The following is a 25,379-nucleotide window of genomic DNA, read 5'->3' on the forward strand; positions in this document are numbered from 1 at the left end:
TGCTGCCAGCCTGCAGCAGCTAATTAATTAATCTTTAATTGATTAATAAGGGTGAGAGACACGGCCCAGGGCAGGAGAAGGCAAAGAGAGACTGGAGATGGGAGAACTGCAGAGCAAAGAGGGAGGTGCAGAGGGCACAGAAGCAGAGAGCAAATGTGGGGAGAGAGAGGGCAAAGAGGCACAAAGAGCAAACAGACCAAAGGCAGGGGGACTGCTCCCAGTGACAGCAGGGACAGGAGAGGGGTGGCAAACAAGCACAGAGAGGACAGTGAGGACAGAGGCACACAGGAGAGGCACAGGCTGGGAATGGAGAGCAAAGAGGCACAGAGATGGGGACAGTGACGCAGGAGAAGCAGTCACAGGGAGAAAAGAGAGGTGAAGGAGAGAATTCAGAGCTCACACACACACAGAGGGCACAGAGGGACAGGGGGAGCTGAGGCAGAGAACAAGCAGAGCAGAGTCCATGACATCCTGCTACTCACCTTTTGTCTTGAGGCAAGGGAAGCAGCTCCCTCCAGCCCCAGAACCCAAATCTCTGCTCCTTCTGCCCTACATCCCAGCCCAGTCCATCCCCAGACCCACACTCCAGCCCCACTGTGCCCAAAACTCCCTGTCCATCCCTCCCAGGGACTCTTGGTGTCCTTCCAGGCCCTGCTGCTCCCTGTCCTCACCCCATCACACAGGACCCGGTGCTTACGAAGGATTACAACACTTTTTATTCCCACGCAGCCGTTTCACAGAGTACAAACACAAGACAAGACACCAACACAGACAGCACCCCCACACCCACCAGCACCCCAAGGCTGCTCCCCACTCTTTCACCAGGCCCCCAATGCTGCCCTGTGCCCACAGACCCCAACCCTGCTCTGACCCTTGCCCACCACGCAAACTCGGCAGGGAGTTTCATCCCTCCTTCCTCTGACTCTCGTTCCTGCCCACCAGAAAGCGCCTCTTTCCAATTATTGGCACCAGCTTGTCACCACCACAGCACAATGCCAAGATTTGCAGACCCCTATGGATGAGTTTGGCTGTCTGAACCAAACCTCAGCACCACCTCTGCTCCGGAGAGTCAGAGGGTGACACGGTCCCAAGGTGTCACAACATCCAGTGATGGCAATGCACTGCTCTGGCCGTGACCTGTGCCCCAACACCTACCTCTGGGTGAGTCTGTGAGCTCAAAAGACCGTGGTGGCAGCTCCCAAGGACAGGGGAGACCTGCAGCTGTCCACGTGAAGGGACAGCACGTGCTCCACCCTGTCCCGCACTACTGACAGGTGTGGAGCACCCACAGTGCACCCCACAAGGGAGAGCCTGGGGAAAAGGCTGCAAAACCCTTCTTTGAGTCCACATCAATAATGGAAAGCTGTAAAAAAAACCCCAAACCCCAGTCCCACATCGCTGCTGGTGAACATCCTGCTCAGTCCTGCTGTTGTGCCGGCTGCGTGTCACCTTCACACCCAGGTCCATGTCCCATCTCTCTCCAGGTCACGTCCCTTTGTCTCCTGGCAGCGTGGCCGGGTGGGCAGCAGCATGGCCAGGGCTGGGGGGCTGTCTCCTACCCTACAAAGACTCCGGCTGACGCGAGAACAGTTTTTGGCTGGGCGGCGGGGCCGCGCCTACGAGGTCAGGTGCCGCGGAGCTGAGCGCAGCCACAGCCACAGCTGGGCTGCCATCACCAGGGTCACTCGGGCACGGTGCTCCCCTGAAGAGCTGGAGGCTGCCAACACAAAACCCACGTGAGCTGGGGCTCTGGAGCACACACAGTGGGTGCCTCCCCTCCAGATCATGCCAGGCTGGTGCCCACCCAAATGCCCGACCTCATGGCCCCCAGACTCTGCCCACGGCATTTGCTCCACCCTGCAGGCACCCTGTACCTGTACCATCCCTGTACCATGCAGGCACCATCACCTCCCTCGCAGCTGCCTGCCAGCAGTGTCCTCACATCCCTCAGGTGACAGGGACAGTGCACATCTGGCTCCCTGTCCTCCACACCCCTTCTGTCTGCAACACGCCACACGTCCCGGCCACCTTCCCCACGCTGCTCACCCCACAGTCCCTCAGTCTGGGGGTGGCTGTCCCCTGCTGTGCCCATCCTGACCCTGGTACTTGCCCCTGCAGCTCTTGCCGTCCCCTTGCAGTGTCCCTGTCACACAGCTGCACAAAGGCCCGTCCGCCCGGCTCGTGCAGATCTGCTCACAGCCTCCGTTGTCCTCGCACCAGTCTGATCCTGGACACAAACAGCAAAGGGGGACACCTGAGCCATTCTCCCACACCCCAAGCCCCTGGTCCTTGGCTGCCTGAGGCTGGGATGGCAGACAAATCCTGCAGCCTTCCCTGGGGTCCCACTTACGCTTCCTCCTGATAGGCCCCACTGAGAGGATCTGCTCCTTGGACTCCTCGGCGAAGGCGCTGGCCATCCTCGTGTGCTGAGGGCAGTTCTGTTCGGGGATAAACAGCACCTCTGTCATCCTCAGCCTCTGCCCAGGCCCCCTCTGTGCCCCTCCAGCTGTCCCAGCTCCCAAAGGGACCTTGCAACCAGGCTGGAGAGAGCACAGGTCCCAAGGTGACCTGCCCATGACAGAGCATCTCCTCCCCATGCCTAGGGGGACACACTCCCATCTCAGCCCTAGGGCCACATCTCTGGTCACCTCTCTGATGCCACATCAGCAGGGCTCACTGCACTCTGGGAGAGCCCTTCAAATCCAGCATCCCCTCCCTCTGCACTCGCCCCACTCACGATTTTGCAGGAGTATTTCTCGGAGTCGCAGAGGGAGACGGCGCAGTGCAGGTGAACCTCGTCGTAGTCCCCAATGAACTTGAAGACAGTGACGTGGAAGCGACACGTCAGGGACACCCCGTTCTCCTCTATGCCAATGGTGTTGTCCTTCATGTTTTGGCACCTGTGCAAAGCACTGATGCTCAGCACCACCCTCCTGTGACTGGGACCCTCCCTCAAGGGGGTCCCTGTCCCCATAAGGCCGCTCACCCCCAGTCCCACAGCGGGGTGCTTAGACCCTGCCATGGTTTGTCTGGACAAAGGTGTCAAGCCCTGCTTCTGTCGCCTCTCTCTGGCATTTCCAGCTTCCCAAAATGCCTGTTCCATGATCCATGTGCCCCTGTCTCCTGCAGTTAGGTGTTGCCCACACAAGGAAAGTGCTTCTCTCTGCACACACAGGGCTTCCGGCTATATCTACACCAAGCAAATTAACTCCCGCTCTAGCAACACCGCTCCTCACCCTTTCCAGACTTTGATCAACCTTCTCACTGGCCAAAAGGTCCTTGTCCCAGCTGACACCACCACCCTTCCAGCACCAACAGACACCATGAAAACCAATGGGGCTCACCCTCCCTCGATGATGAAGTAGCGCAGTTTGTCGTTGCTGTCCCGTGAGGGGGTGGCATAGCACTTGTTCAGCATCAGGATCAGGTGGTTGGAGTCGGCCCCCACCACAAAGACCCCCACGTAGAGCACGTCCCGGGTGGTGAGCACCACCTCGCCCTGCCGGTACGGGTGCTTGTAGGACGAGTTCTTGTACAGGGCCATCTTGGTGGTGAAGCTCCCTTCCTGCGTCGGCACCGTCAGGTTAATCACGCTAACGATGACAAAAAAATCAAATCACAATTGCCTCAGTGGGTGGAAAGGTTTTGCACCCCCAAATTGCCTTGTTTCAGAACCAGCACTGCCTCACCCATCTGGGTAATGGGCCCTGCTCCTACCTGAGCATCGGCCGCACGACTGAATCCAGGGAGATCTTGATGTCCAGCTCATAGGCACAGGAAAACTCCACATTGATGGTCCTGTCCCTGGTGATGATGTTGCCCGTGTTGTTGGCACTCTCGATCCACACCGTGTTCTTGTACACTATGTGAGTGCTGTTGGACTGCGGAGGCAACACAGGGCACTGCTTAATTCCAGCTGTTCCCACCTCCCTGCCCCTAATGAGCACCTCTAAATGAGCTGTGTGACAAGGGACCTGCTGCCCCTCCACCTCTGGCCAGAAAGGGTGTGGAATGGTGGGGCTTGGAATTGTATCCTTACTCTACAAAACCTTCCCGTGTTCTCCTGACCCCCAGCCCATTAAAGCACCTCCCAAGCATCACCTGCCCCAGCCCTGGGGTTGAGCTGGACAGCAGTGGACTGTCCCATACTCCCAGCCCCGTGTGCCCCACATCCCAGCTCACCTGCACCAAGTTTCCACAGTTGCCTTTGGTGTTGTTGATCTGGAAGGAGATGAAGTCCTCCCCCTCGATGCCAGGGCACTGGCGGTCGTTGACCCGCACACCCTCACGCTCAAAACCCAGCTGGAACAGCTTGCACTTTGAAATGGACACCTCCATTTGGGCAGCCTTGCAGGTCACCTCCGCATCAATAATGTCATGGGTGGCTGGAGGAGAAGATGACACCAGATCACCACAAATGGCCCCTTGGCACTTGTATCCAGCACCAGAAATGGGCTGGGATCCCCTCCATGCTCTGCCCATCCTACATCCCTGCTGCTGAAAGCGCTCCCACAAGCCAGAGATGCCCATGATGTGCACCCCAGAAAAGCTGTTCCCTGCTCTCTGCTCCCCTCCTGAGCTGTGCATGGTCAGGGAAACCCATCTTGGCAGAGGTCACAGCCCTTGGCACGTCCCTTTCCAAAGCCCCTGTGGCATCATGGCCCAATGTGGAGCACTGAGCCCACAGCCAGGAGCAGAGGACTCACTGTTCCCATAGGGTGGGGGCTCGATGCAGCCGCACAGCTCCCCGCCGTTGTCCAGCTCGCAGGTGCGGTTGGGGCAGTCGGCGCCCACACAGGGATCTTCCACCACTCCTGCTAAACAGCACAAGACACAGCACAAACACAACCTTTATCCTCAGACTGTGGGGGCAGCCACTTCTATCTCCACTCCCCAGAGAGACATGGCTCCCCTCGACCTGAGCAGCCCCAGTTCTCTTACAGCAATTCTCCTTCTCGATCCAGTCGGTGCCCAGGATGCCGAAGGTCCGGCAGGCTTCTCCGTAGGCAGCCAGAGAGCCGCACAGCTGGACCTTCTTGTGGTTGTAGCAGCCATCCAGAAAGCAGGACTCGTAGAAGGGCAGAGGGTCCAGGAGGCCATAGCAGGGCTGGAAGAAGCCTTTCATGTCGGTCAGCTTCAGGCAGTAGCTGTCACTCTGCAGCTCCTGGATCTGGACGTTGTCGCAGGACGCGGCGTACTGCGAGTACTGCAGCTCGTTGCAGCTGTGGGCACCAGACACGTTGTGGGGGCTCCTTTCATGGCCAGCCCTGCTCCCATTCCCGCTCCCACCTGCTGGGAAGGGGCTGTCTGTCCACTCACCTCTTCTGCATGCCGTTGGTTTTCCAGCTCTGTGCCAGCACCACGCTGCTGACGGCCGGCTTGCCCCGCAGCGTGGCGTAGTCGTCGGTGCGGTCGCCATTGAAGTTACCACAGAGGCCGCACACTTTGTTCTGCAGCCGCTCCCCGATGATGATCTTGATGACGTTGAAGCCGTTGTAGCGGATCTGGATATCGGGGCTGGAGTCGATGACCAGGAAGCCCTCCTGGCTGAAGATCTTAGTGGACAGCCCCGTGACGAAGGGGATGCTCACGTGGCTTCCGTTCACCTGGCACGAGAGAAGGACACGAAGCTGACGTCCCTCCCATATTCTCTGCCTATGGAGGTGGGCGTGAGCCACTCATAAAAGATCCCACGGCTGCTTCCCACTATCCCAGCTGTGAAAACATCGACAGCAGTCTGGGGCCCTCATGGAGACCATTGTGCAGCCTGGACTGCCTTCCACTATCCCCTCCCAGCCCCACTCTGGAGGGGCTGGACACCCCTGACGAGACCTCACCTTGACAGTGTTCCTGTCACTGATGAGGATCTGCTCCTCGTTGATGTAGAAGTACACGGGGGAGATAATGGTGAGGTTGGGCGAGGACCACTTGTCGAAGTTGATGATGAGCTGGAAGGAGAAGTCGGGCAGCTTCTGGCAGATGGTGGAGAGGACGAAGGCGCAGTTGGCGGGGAAGCGGAGGAAGGCGCCGTCGAAGGTGCGGAAGACGCCGCCGCCGGCCGCCAGGCAGAAGGAGCTGCGGGTGCTGAAGCAGCCGCGGACGCCGTTGCGCAGCGCGCACTCCTCGTCCGACTTGCAGTGCCGGGGGTCGCACTGGATCAGGTTGCGCCGGAAGCAGCGGCACCGCCGCGTGCAGTCCCCGCTCCAGAAGAGCTGCTTGGGCTGAAAGAGGGACCCATCACCGGCTGCCCCATCAGCCTCTGAGGACGGCTGGGACAAGTTTACAGCCCTCTGTCACACGATGAGCGAGAGCAGGAAACAGGCAGAGGAAAAGAAGACGCTGGCAGCTTGCACCTACCTCTGCTATCCACACTCACGTTTGCACTGCCTCCACAACCTCCCTCACCTCTTGTGCACACACAAAAACACAGTGCTTAATACCCCCTTGGCCTTTCTTGTGCTCTGCAAGCCACCAAGCCATCTGCAAGGAAGCCCAGATGACAGTACCCCGATGTGGCGCCTCATGGGGCAAAGGCACCGTACACAGAACAGTTTCACTGGCACAAAATACAACCCACAATGATGAGCAGTGCTATCAGCACAGCACTCTGCTGCTTCAAACTCCTCGGTGACATTCAGTAGCCACAGGAAAGCAAATTTCATGGTGAAACACTACATCCATGATGTGTGAATACCTGGCACAGTGTGATCATACAGTACTGGACTTTGGCACTCATCAAAGAGTCTTCCCAGCCACCACACTTCTCTCCATCCCACCTCCACCAGCTCCCTCCTGTGCTTGACACCCAGTTCACCTTCACCCAACAACTGCATGATGGTTTTTTGGATAGAAAGACTCTCTGTACAGCACACCCTCTCCTCTCTAGCCCTGCTACCAGCCCATCCTGACTGTCACCACTCAAACTCTGCCCAGAAATATCATCCAGAGCGAGGGAGCAGGCACAAAGAGCTGCGCACCTCGTAGTATTTGCCATCAGAGTAGCAGCCACAGTTGTGGGGCAGGATGCAGCTCTTGCCATTGAGGACGTAGCCGGGGTCACACTGGCAGCCCTCCACGCAGTAGTGGCTGCAGTCGCTCTTCAGCCGGATGGCGGCACATCGGGGCTGGCACAGGGACACGCAGCTCTCGTAGTGGCTGTTGGGGGGACAGCTGACAGCTGAGCAGGGGACAGAATAGACACAGATTAGCTCCGTGGACACAACCAACCTGGCTCCCCACCAGAGACTGATTCAGACCTGTCATGCATGGTGCCAGTCTGTGGCCTCACCACCCCATGAGAGCAGGGCCCTTGAGCCATGAGCTTGCTTGTTAGGAGGGAAAACGACACAAATTTAATTTTCAGTCTCATTAGCAAAGACAATTACTTCCCATCTGATTTGCCAGACAGATTGGCTGCGTGCAGTGCCCATCCTCAAGAGCCTGATTGAACAGCACATCGTCATCTTATTGACAAGGGGCTGCAGCTTCATTAGAACAAACACGCACTGCTGGCATTGAGGCTGACTGATATAATCCCTGGTTACCAGTGGGGGATGGCTGATGCCTTCTGAGCTTGAGGCTTTCCATTTTCCAGCCCTGTCCCTTCTGACCTTGAGGCTTTCCATTTTCCAGCCCTGTCCCTTCTGTCCTTGAGGCTTCCCCTTTTCCATACCTGCTCCTGCTGTACCACATGCAGTGTGTGACAATTCCAAGACAATACAATGTCCCAGCAAATGTGGGAGGGATTGGCTGGCCAGGGCATTGGCCTCCCCCTCCCTGGCACCCCAGGAGAAGAAGGACCTGGAGGCAGGGTGGCACTTACAGCACGAGGTGAAGTTCCTCCAGCCAGTGATAGCAATGCCCTGAGTCTGGCACGTGCTGGCGTAGTTCTGCAGCCAGCTGCAGGCTGTCTGCATGGCCCCCCCATCCACGCAGGTGTCAAAGAGGCAGTTCTTGTAGAAGAATCCGGGGTTGATCTTGCTGTGACACTTGGCAAAGACACCGCTTTGGCTGGGGATCAGGCTGCAGAGCTGCTGGGGCTTCCAGAATCCTTCCACCTTGCCGCAGGCCGGGCAGCGGTCACCACAGCCCACGCGGCAGAAGGCGTCCCGCTTGGCCCAGCTCTGCACAAAGTCACTGATGCTGGTGGCCGGTGTCCCCCCCGCGGCCACCAGGTCGTCCTCGGGGTTGCCGTTGTAGCGGCCGCAGAGGCCGTAGGTGAGGTTCTGGAAGCCCCGTGGGATGGTGACAGACAGGAAAGTCTTCCAGTCGTACACCACCTTCAGCCCAAAGTCGGTCTCCACCACGATGTGGAAACCGAAGGCGAAGATGTTCACTTTGCCCTGGCCCAGCTTCAGGGGAAGGTAGAGACGCTCGTCGTTGATCTGCAGGGAGGAAACAAGGCACGCTGTGAGGGGGAATGATGGTGGGAGCTTCCATAGAAGGACACAAATGAGGGCGGCTCGGCATTCCCAGAGAAAGGTCCCTGCTGGCCTCACCTCCACACCCAAAAGAAGGCAGCAAAACCAGAAATCCTCTCCAAAAGCTGTGCCTGGCAGCACAGGTCCAAGCATGACCTGACCCCCAGAAAACCTTGAATGCCATAAGGCCTCATGGCTAGGGTTTTGCCCCAGAGTTTGGGAGTCACACCTGCAGAAATAATCAGAGCCCTCACATCCCTGCACTCACCAGCACGGTGTATTTGTAGGCACGGTGGATGATGATCTTGTAATTAAAGACCTCCACTTCGACCTGCTTCACCCACAGGGCCAGAGAGGTGTCCCGATCCTCGTTCTTGGCCGTGACAGTGAACGCTGGGAACGTGTCCGAGCGCTCCACCCTGGGCCGGGAGATGGTGGTGCACAGCACCAGCTCACAGCTGCTCTGGAAGTCGAAGGAGTAGCCATCAAAAGTCAGGTAGTGCCCATAGCCCGAGATGATGCAGGAGGCATCGGTGCGGACGTGGCAGTAGTAGAGGCCGTTCTCCTCCAGGCAATACTCGTCGTCCTTGCAGGACACATTCTCGCAGTACACGCTGTTGTCCGAGCCGTTGCAGTAGCACAGGAAGTGGCAGGAGATGTCCATCCAGAAGGTCTGGTTGGTGGCCAGCTGCCGGCCCTCGAAGTTGCAGCCGCACTCGCGGCGGGGGATGCAGCGGGTGCCGCGCAGGGCGAAGCCCTCGTCGCACTGGCAGCCCTCCGAGCAGGTGTCCCTGCACACGGGGCCCGAGGCCAGGCTCTCGCAGGTCTCCACGCAGCTCATGCACTCCTCAAAGTGGCTGTTCTCCGGGCAGGAGAGAGCTGCAGGGTTGGCAAACACAGAGCCTGAGCCCCCAGCTCTGACAGCACGGGGTGAGGAACGGGCAAAAAGGAGGGGGTGACGGTTTCAGGGGAAAAGGGGAAACAGCTTGTGGCCACTGGCTCATCCCAGTCCCTTTGCAACCCTTTCTCCCCTCAGCCACCACCCCCCTTACATCTCAGCCCTGTTCAGGCATGTACCAAACATCACCTCCCCCTGTTATTTCCCAAACACCTCCCTGAAACCTCTGAGGCAGAGACAGGTACAGCCTTCCCACCATCTACTTCCACACTCAGGATTTTTCACATTCGCTTCTGAATTATGAATGTTCTCCCATCCACGGCAAGTTTACAGCAGCAGCTAAAAACCAGTGTTATTCAAATTATCCTCTGGTGGTGGCGTACAGCACCGCCAGACACCATCTGCGGCTCTGGAACGCTCCTACAGTGCACCATAAAACTTCTGCTACCTCCTGAAATGGCACCTTGAAACCGCTTCCCTGGGAAATCTGTCTCTGCTGGCACCAGAAACTACTGCCTGCCATTCCAGCATCCCGCACGAGAAGCTCTTCCACCTCTGCACGCCCACAAATCCCCAACAAAAAGACTCTGCCTGGGTTTGGTGGGTTCCAAACTCCCTTCTCTCCACCCTGGGTGATGAAGAGCCTTGGTGGACTCACGGCAGAAGCTGTGGCTCCTCCACTGGCCGATGTCCACCTCGGCGTTCTTGCAGGCGCTGGCGTAGCGTGCCACCGAGTCACACAGCTCCGACACGTTGCCCCCGCTCTGGCACAGGCGGAAGAGGCACGTCCTGTAGTAGGCCGAGACGTTGACCACGCTGTGACACTCCAGGAAGGAGCTGTTGGTGGGGTCATTGATGATGCCGCAGCTGGAGCGGCTCCTGTAGGACTTGAGCAGCTCCGAGTCGTTGTTGCAAGCCATGAGCAGGTCCCCGCACTCGCCGTTGCAGATCTCGTCAAAGGTGGTCCAGCTCTCCAGGAACTGCTCCAGGTTGTCCGTGAACTTGCCCTTGGGCAGGCAGAACTCGTCGGTGGCATTGTCGTTGAAGAAGCCGCAGAGGCCCGCGGTGCAGTTGAAGTAGGAGGTGGAGAGGCGGATCTCCAGGAGGCCGGAGTCATAGTAGCTGATGGCCAGGAGCCCCTCAGACTCCACCACGGTGCTGTTGTCAGTCCGGTAGATTTCCAGACGCCCAGAGGCATGGAAATAGGGCAGCTCCACGTCATAACCATTCACCTACAAGGAACAAGGTGGAGAAGCTTCAGGGAGGGTGATGTGGCTTTGCCTAACCATGCACATTAAACACTTCCTGACCCAGACCCACCCTCCAAGGCCCAGAACTCCTCTCAGTGGGGGCATACAGCTGTACCTTTGGCTTTTGCCCCACAAAAAGCAATTTTTCTTCGAGGAAAAAAGCAAGTTGCAGGAGAAGGAGGAGGCAGGAAAGCCCCCTCAGCAAACAGAAGGAGCAGTGCTGTAGCACCAACTTCACAGGCACCCAAAGGGCCTCCACAAGATGCTTCAAGTGTCACTGTGGTGTCCACAGCCGCAGACCCATGAGCTCTTCTCCGCTGGATCACACCATGAGCCACCACCTCCCACCCTGTGCCTGGGCAGCACCTTTACCTTAATGTCTGACAGCCTGGTGCCTCCAATCTTCACCTCTTGGCCGGCCGCCTGGACCCTCAGGACGCGCGGCCCGTTGGGAGCAGAGCCGGCCTTCTTCTGGCTGATGTCCACCTCAATGAAGTCTGGCCTCTCTGGGCAGGTCTTGAGCAGCGTGTAGGACTGTTCCAGCGGGTAGGGGAAGGTGATGCCATCAAAGGTGTGCAGCACCTGGTCCTGCCCCACCAAACACACGGTCTCCCTCTTCGGGTAGCACCCCCGGTAGCCGTTCTCGATGGTGCAGATCTCTCCCTCGGGGCAGGTGCTGTTGAAGCACCTGGCCTCCCCGCCAGCCTGGCAGTGGCACTGCACAGTGCAGTCTGCTGAGGCCCAGAAGGACTCCCCGGTGGTGTAGTAGCGGCCGTTGACGTCGCAGCCGCAGGCCTGGATGGGGACGCAGCGGTCGGCGCTGAGGACGTGGCCCTCGGGGCACTGGCAGCCCTCGGTGCAGGGGGAGGTGCAGGCCAGCGGGGCCGTGAGGTCGGAGCAGGTGGCAGGGCAGCTGCTGGCACACACCGAGTACTGGCCGAGCTCCGGGCACTGCACGGCCGCCGCTGTGGGCGCAGAGGGGTGACAAACAGAAGGGCCATGTTACAGCACAGGTCAGGGTCAGCTGCCACCTTCTCACTGACCACAGCAGAGACAACACACAGTGACCCACGAAGCCCTCAGCGGTAGGATTGGCCCCTCCATTTCCCACTCAGGCCTCTCTGGGCAGTCCTGGGCTTCCCCAAAATAGCCCAAGAGCTGCCCACAGCTATTTAAGGCTGCAAGGATGGTGGACTGACCAACCAGTCCCCATTTCAGACCAGCCTCCAACTCTGCTCGTGGCAGCTGACGATCTCCAGAGCAATGTGGAGCTCCCACCTCATGCCTGACCTGTGCCACACTTTTGCTGGAGCAAGGCTGTGATGCTACAGAGAGGAGGGACCAATCAATTCTCTCCCAACTCCCTCCACTTCAGGCAATTCCCTCCCGCAGATTTCCTCCCCCTCCTGTCACGCAGGCAAACCCCTCCTCCCAAACACTCACCACATCCCGTCTGGCTCCTCCACTCTCCCACCGAGATGCCCAGGGCCTGGCACACGGTGGCATACGCCTGGATGGCCTGGCACAGCCCGGTGCCATTGTCCTTGGCGCTGCAGAGGTCGTAGACACAGCTGTGGATGAAGGCAGTGGGATCCACGACAGCGCCACACTCCCAGAGGGGCCCCCCGCTCTTGTTGATGAAGCCGCAGTACTCGGGGGTGAAATACAGAGCCTCGGTGGCGGGGTCGCAGAGGCTGCAGTTCTCCAGGCAGCCCGTGGAGCACCTGCGCTCGGGATGTGGCACCTGCCAGCTCTCGCCCAGCTCCGGCACGGACGTGGCCGCCCTCCCGTCCGAGCGCAGGACGTCGTCCTCGGGGTCTTTGTTGTAATTTCCGCACAGCCCGCACGTGGCGTTGATGTAGGAGCCCGGCACAGACACGGAGGCATAGTGCTGCCCATCGTAGGTCACCAGCAGGCCAAAGTCAGTCTCCAGGGCAGTGGACAGGCCGCTTTGGTAGACCTTGATTGCACCCAGTTCCAAGGAGATGGGCAGGGACACCACCAGGTCGTCCACCTGTGGGGACAACACCCAGCAGCTGAGCCAGCGCCGTGGAACAGCAGAGCCCTCGTGCTGGGACACAGGCAGGACAGCCCTGCTGTGGGGTCTTGGGCTAGGGACATGCACAGAGGGACAGCCACTGGTAAGCTACAGGCACTCGGTGTCACCCGTGCCCATCCCACACTCTCCAGGCTGCTGGCACAGTGCTGCTGCCACCTCAGAGGAGCTGAGCTGACAAGTTCTCCCCTTCCAGCAGAGCTCTTACCTTTGCCTTCCCAAAGCCGCCCCTGGGCAGAACAATCTTGTGCGAGTAGACCTCCACAAAAATATCCCTCAGCCAGGAGACGGAGGAGCCGCCTCGGTTCTCATTCTTGGCCTCCACGTTGAAGTAGGGCAGCTGGGAGCCTGGCCAGCACTGCCTGGCGAGGAGGTAGGAGCAGGAACCCTGGAAGTGAAAGAGGAAGCCGTCGAAGGTGTGGTAATGTGGATCTCCGAACACCACGCAGGTGCTGCTCTCCACCGGCACGCACTGGAAGAATTTGGTCTTCATCTCACACGCCTCGAAGGGGCCACAAGCCATGTCCTGGCAGAGGATCTCATTGTTGAAGTCCAGGCAGCGGCACTTGGTGGTGCAGTTGGCGTTGTCCCAAAAGATCTCCCCTTGACGGAGAAACTGTCCTAGAAAGACAGAAAGGGGAAAACCCACGCTACATCACTCCTTGAAACAGAAACACGCTCTGAGTGCACCCTCAGGGGTGGTCTGCTGGTCCTGTGATGGAGACACCTCCACCGTGTCCTGCTGCTGGGCTTCTCAGCTGCTTTGTTTGTGAAAACTCCCAGCAAGAGCTGCTCAGCAAATCCCAAGCTGCGTTTCTAACGTGTGGTGCATCCTCTTCCAGTCCAACCCGTGCCACAAGTCCCTGGAATGCTGCGAGTGCTGCCACAAATCCGGGGTCAGTGCTGCAACACACAGGCTGGAAAACTTGAGGGTTATTCCACGCATTTTGGACACCCACCATTCTGGTTCTTCTCCAGTATTGCAGGGCACAAGAGGCATTTGTGCTGTTTTCCCAAAGGAAAAGCCCCATTTGGAGGCAGTTTCCAGCACTTTGTTCCACTTGCACCATCCTCCCACTTTGCTGGCACTTCCATGGATCCCCTGCTCACATAACTCTGCTGGTCAAAAAGTCACTCTGTCATCAGCAACCCCAGGAGCAATTTACTCCCATTCAGGAGGAGCTCGTAGTAATTACAACACCAAAGAGCTGTTGATAAGGAACTTCCACCCCACACAGGAGCCCCGGCAGAGCGCTGAGTGATCGCACAGCCCCAGACGTGTTACACCAGCAGAGAGGGAGCGGGTTTGGCTGGTGAGAGACAGGGGAGGCAGGGAGAAGGCTGGAGAACAAGGGTGGCAAGTCCCCGTGAGAGTTTCTCTCCCCTCCATCTGGCCATTTTTCACACTCCTCCGGCGCGTGGCTTCTGCCGTGCGCTGCCTGAGTTACCTCTCCTAAGCTTTTTGTTCTCTTCCCTGCCTCCTACAAAAAAAAAATAAAATAAAAAAAAGCTATTTTCTGCTTCCCCGCAACAAATGTCTCCTCTTGGCAAGGCCCACGCTCCAGCCATCCTGGTGTGGGGAATTTGGGAAAGGGGTGTCATTTGGATCCAACACCTCGTGCTGCATCTCCTCTCATGGAAGGCAATCAGCCATTCACTGTGAAATGCAAATCCAGTGGTGGGATCTACTCGCGCTCCTCTTGTCACCTGCAGAGCTGAGACTTGTTTCCAGCTTCTCTGCCAAGTCCAGCCTTCCTTCCTGGGGTCAGCAGCTGGAAAATGCTGGAGCAGCTGGACCCAAAACTCTGCTGGAGCTGCAAGAGCCTTGGAATCTCGTGGAGCTTCAGTAGTCCTAAACTAGGACATAAAGGAGCCACATGTCTCCGGTGTCTGTCTGCAAACTACAATCCTCTCTTGCTGGAAAGACTCCTGGAGCACAGTGGGTGCTCCTGACAGTTTTATTTGTCAAATGGAAGTGCAATAATCTTTCAGCAGCAGAGTCCCTGTGCAGCCAGTGTGTGCATCGATTAATCCCTTTATGGCCCCGTGCTGTCAGTGACAGGCACAGACTCTGTAACTGCTGCAGACACATGGCATTTGTCCTGCCTGCAAAACCTCCTGTTCCTCCTGCACAAACAAGGGAAATGGCACCACAAGATCAGCTTCCCTAATTTATGGGCAGGAGGAAATTGCTGTCTCTGGGTCTTTCCTGTTGCCACCAACTATCGCAGGAACCCAGAGATGTGCAAGGACTGAGCCCTCTCTTGTGTTTCTGTCCCTGCAGCTCATGGAGATGCCCTGGCAAAAGCACAGATCATCCAGCACCCCAACAGCATCACCTTTTGCTACACTGCACCTCAAAATTTAGGGACAAGCAATGCTATTTCTCCCTTACCTCTCAGGCTGCAGCCGTTGGCCGGGTCTATTTCTCTGCCATCAATTCTGAAAGCCCAGCGCCCAGGGATGTTTACATTTGTTGTTTCCTCAATATTGACAATGTCTGGTGTTCTGGATCCTGGGATGCTGAAAAAGTTAGTGAGGTTTCCACCATTGAAGCCAGCCTAAACCAGAGAGAGAGCAAATTCCATCACCCTTCTTGGCAATAGGAAATCCATGCTGCATTTCCTCACTTCCCTGTTCCACCCTGACAGCATCTTCTTTAGTTTTAACAGTTCTTTCTGGAGATTTCTGTTTTCAGGTAGTCAATTCCTGTTTTCAGGTAGTCTAAATTTCTGTTTTCAGGTAGTCTGGGTTGAATGAAAAGCTAAACAGGCACTACAAGCAGAAGGGATGTGTATTCACAGGTTTATGTTTGTACAGGTACATATATATGCACATATAGATCTAAGGGTGTGTGAATTGAAAATAAAGTGGGGGTACAACGTAGGGAGAGATAAAGTGAGGAAGCAATGTGGGGATGCAGGATTCCTACATTCCTTATGCAGGAACATCCCCTTCCTCAGGCAGAGGGACTGACTGTGGCACTGCTGCCACCACCAAATTTTGGAGGGCTCATCCCACCGTGCCCAGCAGTTGAGTGCAAGGCCAGTGCTGGGGATGCTGAGGGACTCAGCAGCCTGAGCAAGCATGGATACCTTGGAGAAGCCATAGGCAGTCATCCAAGAGCTCAACAGGGATGGGGATACAGGAGCAGGAGCCTCACCTGAGCCATCACCCCGCCGAGACCAGTGAGGGGATCCCCTCCGCTGGCTGTGCCCGTGGTCCAGCTGATTTCATGGTAGTTAAATAAGGCAAAGGATGACACCCCGTCTGTGATCAGGACAGCCTGGAACGTGTTCACCTGTGGAAAACCACGGGTCACACTGCTTTTCTCCTGCCCTTCTGCCACACTGAGGCCCAGGTGAGCCTCACGGTGAGGAGCAGAAGTGGAATGAGACCCAAAATACATTTGTTCTTGCTGCCACAGCTCCAGCAGCTCCCATTCCTGCTCCTTCCTCCAGCTGGGAGCATGTGAAGACCATGTCTGATCCAAGGGAACACCAATAGATGGCAGCATGAGAATAAGCTCACGGGGAAGGAGCAGCGGGCAGGATTTGGGTGGTTGTGATCTGTTATCTCCCATTACCCTGTCTTAGCTGTATTCCTGCATTATCTTTCCCGGCTCCCTTCCACATTCATATCCTACAACGCTGCCGAGGGTGGATTACATCCAAACCAGCCATGTATACCCTGCATTTTGCTGGCTGCCAAATCCCCTCCCTACCTGCTAAATCCTCTGCTCCTGTTCTTCCTTTCACTTGAAATGACTCTGCATTTCCAGCCCCACAAACTCCAGGCACATTCCAGCCAGGATCCAGGTGGGAAAAGCCCATCTTCCCTTTTAGGGCTGTGCAGAAAGACAGAAGTAGCTCCTTCCCTTGAGATATTCCCTCTATCCCTGCAGATCCAGCAGCAGAGCTCGTCACTGGGAACTCAGTCAGTCACTTCTCTCAGCCCCCTGAACTTTCCTGTCCTTCCCATCCCTGCTCTGGGACAGTGCCAGGAGAGCAGCTCCTCCTGCCTCTGAGCAAGCAGGATTTGACCAGGGCACAAAGTGTGGGCTGCCTGTCTTTTAATTAATCCAGAGCAACACTTGGAGCCTGGCTACCTGGCCACTGCACACTGGGGAGGAAACCACAGCCACAGGAGCAACTCCCAGGTGACTGGGAAAGCCCTGGGATGGAACCATCTCCCACTGGGAAGCACCAGGGCTTATCCTGCCAGGAGCCCTGAGTCCTGATGGCGGCTGCTGGAGGAAGGGGAGGGCTGGGGGTCACTTTGCACCACGTTCCATCCCCTTGGAGCAAACCCACTGGCTCTGAGGATGGCCCAGAGGGGACCCCAGGGCTGCTCTCGCTGCCTGCATGCCACAGGGGATGTCACTTCCAAGGAAACGAGGCTCTGCCAGGAGAGCTCTCCAACACGGAGGCGAAGCAGCTCTGGGAGCTGTCACGAGAGAGAGGAGTGGGCAGAGCTGCCTCTCAGCAGCTGCAAATGGCACAGCTCACAGCAGGGCAAGCGGGGCAGGCAGCTGAAGCAGAACCACTTGCACTCCTCACCCTTTCCCTGGGATTGTTTCTCCTACTCGTGCTTTCCTCTTGCTCACCTTTGCCAAGCCTTTTGCCGCGCTGGGAGATCACAAACACATCACACATAAAGGCAGTGGCACTTGGAGAGTGCCACAACAGCTTTTCCACACAGCAACAAACCCTGCTCTGCTCAGGAGCCTCTGGGAGGGTGGCAGGAGGTGAATCTTACACCTGGCTCTCCTCAAGAAGAACACTTCCATCAACCCCCAAAATGCCCCTCTTTGAAGCTCCTGGCCACAGAGCACCTTCTCTGTCCAGCCAAGACCCTCAGAAAATGAACCTGTTTTCTCAGGTGACATCTCCAGGCAGCACCTGCAGCATCCCCAAGGCCACATTCCCAAATTTTCTGCAGCTTTTCTGCATTGCGATGAAATTCCTGCTTAAGCTGTACAGTGCTATTCCTTGTGCCAACCCCGAGCCCTGGCTGCTGCTCTGCAGGAAGGCTCCTCTATAGCAAGATAAATTGCATTGTGTTGCAAATGTAATTCTTTAGGCAATACATGAATCTCTATATTGCTTGCTGTCTGCAAATATATATATATATATATATATAAAAATATATATGTGGGGTTTTTCTGCAAGTGCTGCCAGGGCTGGCAAAAAATATGCATCAAACCTCAAGCTTCTCTAACCAGTGGAAAAGAGCTGAACTGTTTTTCAGAGCCAGCTCTTTGAGACAGGAGAAGCTGGGGTTTGGCACTCGTGGCACACAGGCTAATGCTGGGCAATCCAGACAATAGCTGGGATCCCTAACTTGCTATCCAAGAATGGGTTGGATGAGGTTTGGGACAACCTGGTCTAGAGGAAGGTGTCCCTGCCCATGGCAGGGGGTGGAATGTGGTGATGTTTTCCAGTCCAAATGACTCTGATTCTCCACCCCAAGGTAAAGAACCCACAGGCCCTACCAGCAGTCCAGCACGGACCTCCCACCATCAGCTGCAGTCACAGCTCACAAATTCAGCGGATATTTAAAAGCTGTCCAGGCCCTGACAAACATCCCACTGCCATCCCCCTCCTGTGAGATACAGCTCACACATTTATGTCACAAGTCATTAGTGTGACTCTGATCAGCGTGATCAATCTCCCATGCAGGCAGGGAGCTGCCATCAGAAACATCTGAATTTGTATGCAAGAAATGCATTATGATCAAGCCAGAAAGTCCTAATTGGTGTCAGAGCCTTGCTTAGATCCTACAAACCCTGAGGAGGTGATGCTTTCCCTGGAGCATTTAAAGCAGGGAGCGAGGCTCCTACAGGCTCCCAGGGGAGAGAATGAAAGACCATGGTTCTCCTCTGCCCAGAAGGGAACTGGGGAGCAGGAACACCAAGCGTCTCGCTCCATTTTACACCCAGATGATGGCACAAGACACAAAATACGCCCACGAGAAGCCACTTACCGGCGTGGTGCTGCTCCCCCCGTAGAACGTCACCTCCTCCCAGGTGACAATGAAGAGCCAGAGGGCAGAGAAGGAGGCCATGTCCCTGAAGTGCCTGCGGATGTCCCGGGAGGCTCTGCGGAGCAGCTCTGGCTCCGTGCTCTCCCGGTAGTAGATCTCCCCGCGGATGCCGTTGTGCACATCTGCCCAGAAGGGCGCCACGAAGGCGCGGCCGTCGGTCAGCGGGAAGGCCTCCGGCGTGAACTGGCTCACCAGGGCGTTGAAGGAGATCACGCCGTTGTTGTTGACCTGCGTGGAGACCCCCAGTTCGGCTGAGCAGAGGTGGTTTAGCAGAATTGATCAGCACAGAGCTGCTGGTTTGTCAGGAAATGCGGGGAGAGAGGATTTGGGGTTATACACAGACAGAGGGTGAGCAGCTCGACTTCCTGGGCAGAGATCCTGCTTCATCCTACCCATGGTGGCCAAGAGTTGGGGCAGGAAGCCCCAAAAGCAGGCCAAAACCCTGAAAAGTCTTCAAAATAGGGTTCTACAGGAGAGGCACCCATCAGAGCAGGATGGCAGCCAAATCTACTGAGACACTGCCTCAGGCTCCTGGGAATATTCAGCTTTGGGAGTATTGGGAGTGTTTGGGAGTAATACCCAGCTCTGCAGGGATGTGGATGATGGTGACACAGGTGGCTGCATGGGAAAAAACTGCTTTGTCATCTGTGACAGATCCTGGGGCTCCCCAAGAGCAGGGAGGTGCCACCTCAGCCTCCCCAGAGTCTGCTGAAGATGCTCCCCAAAACAACATTTTTGCAAAGAATGGGCAGCAAATGGCACTGCTGCCCTGGAAGCTGGAATCCCCCGTCACACAAAGGTTTGGAATGGGATTCTGCCTTCCCAGTGCTGCTGTGCACAAACACGAGCTAGAGAACAGATGAGTCTTTGCCTCTCTTCTGATCCCACAGAGGCCACAAAATGTGGGCTGTGGCACAGTCAGACTGACTTAGGCCCTGTCTAAGGTTTAGGTGAGCTCAGGTGACTCCTCTCAGCCCAGCCCTGGTGTCCCCTTAGCCAGGCTTTTGCTGTGCCATCACCTGGGAGCAGCAGCAGCCTGTCCTTGTCTGGGGCCCCCCCAAAACTGCTGCCCCTTTTCCCCCCTGCAGGTCCTGCATGTTCTTGTTTCTTGTCATGGAGCAGGAGTGATGTCCCTCGTGTCAAGCCCTTCGCTCTGCTGTGCCATTTAATCACCCACAAAGAAAATTTATTGCCTTTTAGATTCCTTTCCTATGAACATTATCCCATTAAATATACCTTTGACTTTCTTAATCATAAAACCTATCAGTTCATGAAATCTAAGAACTTGTCAGGTAGCTGCTAATAAATCTTCCAATTCCTGATGACAGGCAGAGCGTGTTTAAAATGCAGCCAATAATGGCAAGGAAAAGGATGAAGGGAAGATCTGCTTTCTCCACTTACATAAATGCTTCTGTATGGGACTCCAAAAAAGATGAATGGCACAGAGATCTTGATTTCAGGTGAGCTCCCATCATCGACTTTGGGGGTTTTGGTGTCGTTCTGCCAGAATGGATACAGGCTTGCCATGGTGTGAGCTGGAAGGAGAGGTAGAAGAGCCAGGACAGTCCTGATTTCAGAGAAGCCACAGAAAACAGCACCAAACCCCAACATCTGCAGCCAAAGAGTGCCTGAAGCCAGGGCAGAGCTGCTGGCTGTGGGACAGCTCAGGAGAAAAAGCATCACCCAGGTTCGTCAGGGCACAGCAAAGTGACCACAGGATTCACCACAGCTGCAGTTTTTCCTCCCCTGGGACTGTGACCAAATCAAAGCCCCTGAGTCCTGGCTTCACACGAGGACAGCAGGTCCATACCCTGCTCCTGGATGGGCAGGACTGGCTGTTCCACATGGTGAGGTGCTCAGGGCAGCAAGCAGCACCAGTTCCAACCCCCAGAGCCACGTTCCTGGCAGTGCCCACCTTCCTCCTGCCTGCTCCTCCCCTGCCAGGGCTCCTGACAGCCTGAGGGGTCACTGCTCCGACATTTCCCAGTTTCCTGCTAAAAGGCAATGCCAGTAAGCATAATGATCTCTCCCAAAAGTACTTCAGAAGATGGTTTTGACACATTTCAGCTGGCTGCTTTTTTACCAGCCTAAAATCCATCATCTTGAGGCACAAGCAGCCACTTCAGACCCCAGGGCACACATCCCTTCTTGTTCCAGCCACTGCCAGACTTGTGCTGTCATTTCATGTCCTGTTCCTCCAGCCAGCTCCTCACAGAGCAAAAGGGGATTTTTCTGGGTTTGCCTCCCCCTTCTCCCCTCTTTGATGTAGGAAAGCCTCACAACATTCAATCTGGGATAACAGAGCCCCTGGCCTTGGAACAATCCTGGCTCTGTTCACCTGGATTCTGGACATGATTTCATTTCCTGGGCCCTGCAGCCGAGGCTGGGTTGCTTTGTGTTCCCATGGACACAGAAAAGGCTCTCTGTGATGCCCCACCCTGAGGATGCTCCATGCTGGGCATTAAGGAGTCACTGACCGAGCCTTCACAGGCTCCACATTTCCCTAGAAAAGGGAGATAAGGGGAAATCTGGCCTAACCCACTGGCATCCTGCTTTCCTAAGATGTTTGTGTGCCCTGAGTGCCCTGCTGGACATAAAGGGAGGTGGCATTGATGGTGTCCAAGCCATACCCCAGTCTCCACAGACATATCCAAAGTGCCACAGCAAAATTCCTCCTGCCAGGCAGTAAAATAAATCATTTCATAGCTGTTACACACCTGATGAGTTATCACAGCCAAGGCACAGCTACAAGACAAGGATTTCATTCCTTTTTTAAACAGGAGGCTCAGCAGACATTCCTCAATTCTTCTTTAGCTCTACAAGTGCCACCCTACCTGCTCAGCAGCCCTAACACAGGAATTTTCCAAACTCCTGCTTCCTCTGGAATGCTCCAGGTGCACACACAGCCTTATAAATTATAAACACAAGCATCCCTTAGGATTCTCAGTCCCTCCCTCCCCATGAGAAACACTCAGTTCACCCTGGTTGTTGTTCTTGCTCCAGCCAAGGAGCTGGGGGTGTTTCCCAAGCCCTCTGGGGTGTTTCCCCAGCCCTCTGGGGTGTTTCCCCAGCCCTCTGGGGTGTTTCCCAAGCCCTCTGGGGTGTTTCCCAAGCCCTCTGGGGTGTTTCCCCAGCCCTCTGGGGTGTTTCCCCAGCCCTCTGGGGTCTCTGAGAACAGTCCAGCTGGGGAATGTTTTCCTGCTGGGAGATACTCACCTCGCTGCCGTGCTGTTATCACCAAAAGGGCCACCCAGGCTCCCAGAAATGATCTCTTGTTCATCCTAAAGGAAGGAGACAAAGCCAGCCATGCATCACATTGGTAGGAAAACACATCCTCAAGGCGATTCCTGAAGCTGCCTGACTGCTGCTGACATGTGGATGTTTCAGAGCTGGAGGTCCCTCACCTGCCAGGCAGCCCTGAATCCCAGATAGGATAGGAGTGAGGAGAATTGCATGGCAGGAACAGCAAATCACTGCCAAAGGGAGCCCAGAAACACCTGGAAGAGCTGATTTCATGTTTGGAAGCCGTGAACAGCCACAGCTCTCCGTGGGCTCCTCATTCTCCTGAGCGTTCAGGAGCAATTCCTGATCTGCCTGGTGCAGGGATGGCTGACCCCAGGGGGAGCAGAGCTGTGATGTGCTCCCAGGGGCTCCAGCTAATCCTCTGCCCTGGCTGCCACCACAACCATCACCCAGGGGCTTGGATGAGCGTGGAAGGAGCACAAACATTTACACAGCTGGGCAGCTCCCTGTACAGGAATAAACGAGAGACAGAGAGAATGCAGATACAAAATGAAAGTGAAATCCTGTGTCAGCTCTAATTCCTTCTGTGCCTAATGCAATTTGTTACTCGTTATTAATCCAATAGAAAATATTGCTCAAACACCTGCTTCGATTTCTTTGCCCGTTGATTGCGCTGGTTCCGCACGGGCACGGCTCAGGGAGAGCTCCCAGGAAGGTCTCAGAGTGCTGGGAAGGGATGTGGGAACTTCCCACAGCAGCTGTGTGTGTTCTGGACAGCCTGGGTGTCAACAGCAGCCTCCCCACCTTCCCAGCCTTAAAAATCGCCCTAAAAATCCTGAATGCTCTTTGTGTTCTCCCCATGGATCTGTTTCTATGGAAAATGTGGATCAACAGATCCAGCTCCTTCTAATGACAAGGAGCACAGGGTTACAGGGGGAACATCCCATCATTCATCCCACATCACTCCCACCTGACTCCCATTCCTCAGAGAGTTGGGAACAAGCAGAGGGAAAGTTCACCCACATCAACACAACCACATTCCCCGTGGGGAAAGGTTCATTCCCCCAAGGAAAAGTTTTAGCACATTCCCTGTCTTGGAAAGGTGAGAGTGACAGAATTTTGGATAGATTGTAAATCTGAGTCTCGTTAGCAGAGAGTGACCAGTGAGAGAACAAGAGCAAAACAGGACAGACAGCAAAGAACACACTACTGAACACATCCCATCCAAAACTACAAATTTTTTAGGTATGGAAGAAAAAATTACCAACCTGTTTCATAGGCTAGAGGAGCAACCAAGTCTGAAATTTTAGACCAGTCTTGGTGGAGCAGGGCGAAATCCTATGTCAATGGAGAATGCATGCCCGTCCTCCCGTGCCAATTATTGCTGATGACTGAAACGATGGCTCAGTCCTTTGCTCTCCCAATTGAAAACTCCGTTTTCCTCAATGCTCTTCCAGGGCTGGAGCAGTGTTGAGTTGCAATCACAACTGTTGTTCCTCTACTGATAAGCAGCAGGCTAATCTGGAGATCAGATTCTGGCCTGGAGAGGGAGAGAAGCCTCTTTCTTCCCCAGAAGCTCACCCCCTTCAGGTGGATTCAGATGGAAATGCCAGAGAGACGGAGCTGGGCTCGCAGCTCTGCTGCTCAGGGAACAGAAAACCCAACCCTCAGAAGAACTGAGCCCCTTCCTCCTTTGTGTAAAGGGGAAAAAAAAAAGAGCCCATCTATATAAAGTTACAGGATTAGCATTAAACAGTGCTAGGCTTAAAGTGCTGTTCAAAGGCACTGCCCTGAAGTCTCAATGGAGTTGCTTTGCCATCCAAGTCCTGCTTTTACAGGTGGAAAAGGAAAAACTCACCCAGTCCAGCCCAGAGAAGGTTTCCTTGCTGCCCCATCCCCTCTGCAAGGACTGGTGCTGGTGGGGAGCTTCACTGTGTGAGCGTTATTATCATTTTCACTGGTGCAGCTGCAGTTTCCACAGGGATTTTCCCTGCCTCTGGCATCTGGGCTGACCACAGCTCTGCATTTGAGTCCAATCTGTACCCCAAAAAAGATTTCAGCTGGTTCATATCCATGTTGGATGAGAGGGAGAGCTGAAACAGCAGCCCAGGGGTGAAGGATCCACCAGCAGAGCCACGTTAGAGCTGATTTTTCAGCCTGCAGCAAGGCTCAGGTCAGACAGGCACTGCTCCAACCCCAGCAGTGGGAAAACAGCCCGAGCTTGGCTGATTTTCCCCTGATATTTTGGGTGGGGGCCTTTTATTCCCTGTTTTCCCTGCTAGGAGGTCTTAATTCCTCTTGTCCTCCACCCTTTGTCAGGAAGAGAGAAGACAGGAACACCAGTAGCCCAACAAGAAGCCAAATTTTTTTTCCCTGTGTGCTCCTGGCAGTGTGTTCAGCAAGTTTTCCCCAAAAAGCTTTCTCTTACCTCAGCAGTCTCTTTTAGCACATCAGGGCACCTCGCTGCCTCCACAGCAAATCCCAGAATTTGCTTTCCCTCCATCCTCCAAGCATGGCCTTGCTAGCAGGATTCTTTCATTTTTAAATTTATTTTTACCTTTTTCTAAGCCAACAGCTATTTTAGGAGGGCAGGGGGATATCAGCACTGACTGATATTCCAGGGGCAGATTACTTCTAGCCTGTATCCCAGCTCTTCCCTTCCTTCCCATACATTTTAAACACAACCAGCTCCAGGAAAATCAATTTACTCTCCTCATTCTGCTCTGTAACACAGAGAAAACTGGTGAAAATAAGTTTCCTTCTGCTCCTTTGTCAGTTTAATATTCTGGTCCTGTTTGTCCTGAGCAAGTGAACACTGATGAAGTTTGATTAGGTCTCACTGTCTCTTTGGGGAAGACTTTGTCTTCCAGCCTCTCTTCTTTTGGCAGGGGATGTTCCCATCATGCAGTGCTGAACACATCAGAGCTGAACAACCAAATATTTTTTCTTTTTTTTTTTCCTAAATTATTCTAGCAGGAAACTTCCTCCCGTGCCTTACCTCAAGGAAAAACAAGCATTCAAAGATGCCACAAGGGCTTCTGTGGCTGCCTGACCTCAGCACAGCAGCCACAGGCAGTGCCTTGTCTCGTTCCTATCCCAAGGAACAGCCCCTGGAAGATGCCCTGGCAAGGGATTTGCCCAGAAGCCGTTTCCCATCCAGAGGGGCATCTCCCTCCTCCTGTCCCCCCCAGGCCCATTTGGTGCAGGCCCTGAGAGTGAAATTTGTTTTAACCCCAAGGCCAGTCCCTGAAGAGAGAGAGAGCAAGCTTGAGCTTTATTCCTCACCTGGAGGTGGGGATGAGTCCCAGACACAGGGAAGTACAGTCCAGAAGAGGAACAGATTTCCAGCTCTGTGACTCCTCCTTTTGACAGGTGGCACCTGTGGCTGTGCCCAAGCTCAAGGACAGACAACAAAACCATCAGCAGGACAAAAAAATCCTGCCAGTTTTCACTCACGTCTTTGGGGT

The 25,379-nt window shown here is 55.3% G+C and overlaps 1 protein-coding gene across 6 annotated transcripts; it reads right to left on the reverse strand.

Annotated features, from left to right (window-relative positions):
* Nucleotides 1-755: 755 nt before the first annotated feature.
* Nucleotides 756-25,297, reverse strand: TECTA (tectorin alpha). 6 transcript variants are annotated; one of them, XM_005528477.3, is made up of 25 exons: nt 23,771-25,297; nt 23,181-23,552; nt 21,886-21,950; nt 20,071-20,204; nt 18,610-18,897; nt 15,788-15,925; nt 15,020-15,185; nt 12,833-13,245; nt 12,012-12,582; nt 10,941-11,533; nt 9,977-10,550; nt 8,689-9,299; nt 7,823-8,384; nt 6,978-7,177; nt 5,838-6,221; nt 5,320-5,606; nt 4,942-5,222; nt 4,707-4,817; nt 4,183-4,385; nt 3,718-3,881; nt 3,345-3,593; nt 2,738-2,900; nt 2,351-2,438; nt 2,111-2,227; nt 756-1,717 (listed from the first exon to the last, which is right to left on the reverse strand). In XM_005528477.3, the coding sequence occupies exons 3-25, from the start codon at nt 21,947-21,949 to the stop codon at nt 1,617-1,619; spliced, it is 6,462 nt and encodes a 2,153-aa protein (XP_005528534.2). In that variant the 5' UTR covers nt 21,950; nt 23,181-23,552; nt 23,771-25,297; the 3' UTR covers nt 756-1,616. The 6 variants fall into 6 exon arrangements, with proteins under 6 accessions (XP_005528534.2, XP_087922836.1, XP_087922837.1 ...); XM_088066710.1 differs by having other exon boundaries at nt 23,181-23,603; XM_088066711.1 differs by lacking the exons at nt 21,886-21,950; nt 23,181-23,552; nt 23,771-25,297 and adding an exon at nt 20,480-20,607.
* Nucleotides 25,298-25,379: the final 82 nt, after the last annotated feature.

Source organism: Pseudopodoces humilis, chromosome 25 (genome assembly GCF_049639895.1).
Source record: "Pseudopodoces humilis isolate 2021_Gansu_Grassland_sample_001 chromosome 25, ASM4963989v1, whole genome shotgun sequence".
In the NCBI taxonomy this organism is placed as follows: Eukaryota; Metazoa; Chordata; class Aves; order Passeriformes; family Paridae; genus Pseudopodoces; species Pseudopodoces humilis.

What these genes read in the sequence shown, in the direction of transcription:
- TECTA (XM_005528477.3), bottom strand. Translation starts at nt 21,949, where the DNA reads ATGAACAAGAGATCATTTCTGGGAGCCTGGGTGGCCCTTTTGGTGATA. An exon ending in GTCGTGCGGCCGATGCTCAG is followed by an intron (nt 3,594 to 3,717) that starts GTAGGAGCAGGG and finishes TGTCATCGTTAG; the next exon opens with CGTGATTAACCTGACGGTGC. An exon ending in GGGGCCTATCAGGAGGAAGC is followed by an intron (nt 2,228 to 2,350) that starts GTAAGTGGGACC and finishes GTTTGTGTCCAG; the next exon opens with GATCAGACTGGTGCGAGGAC.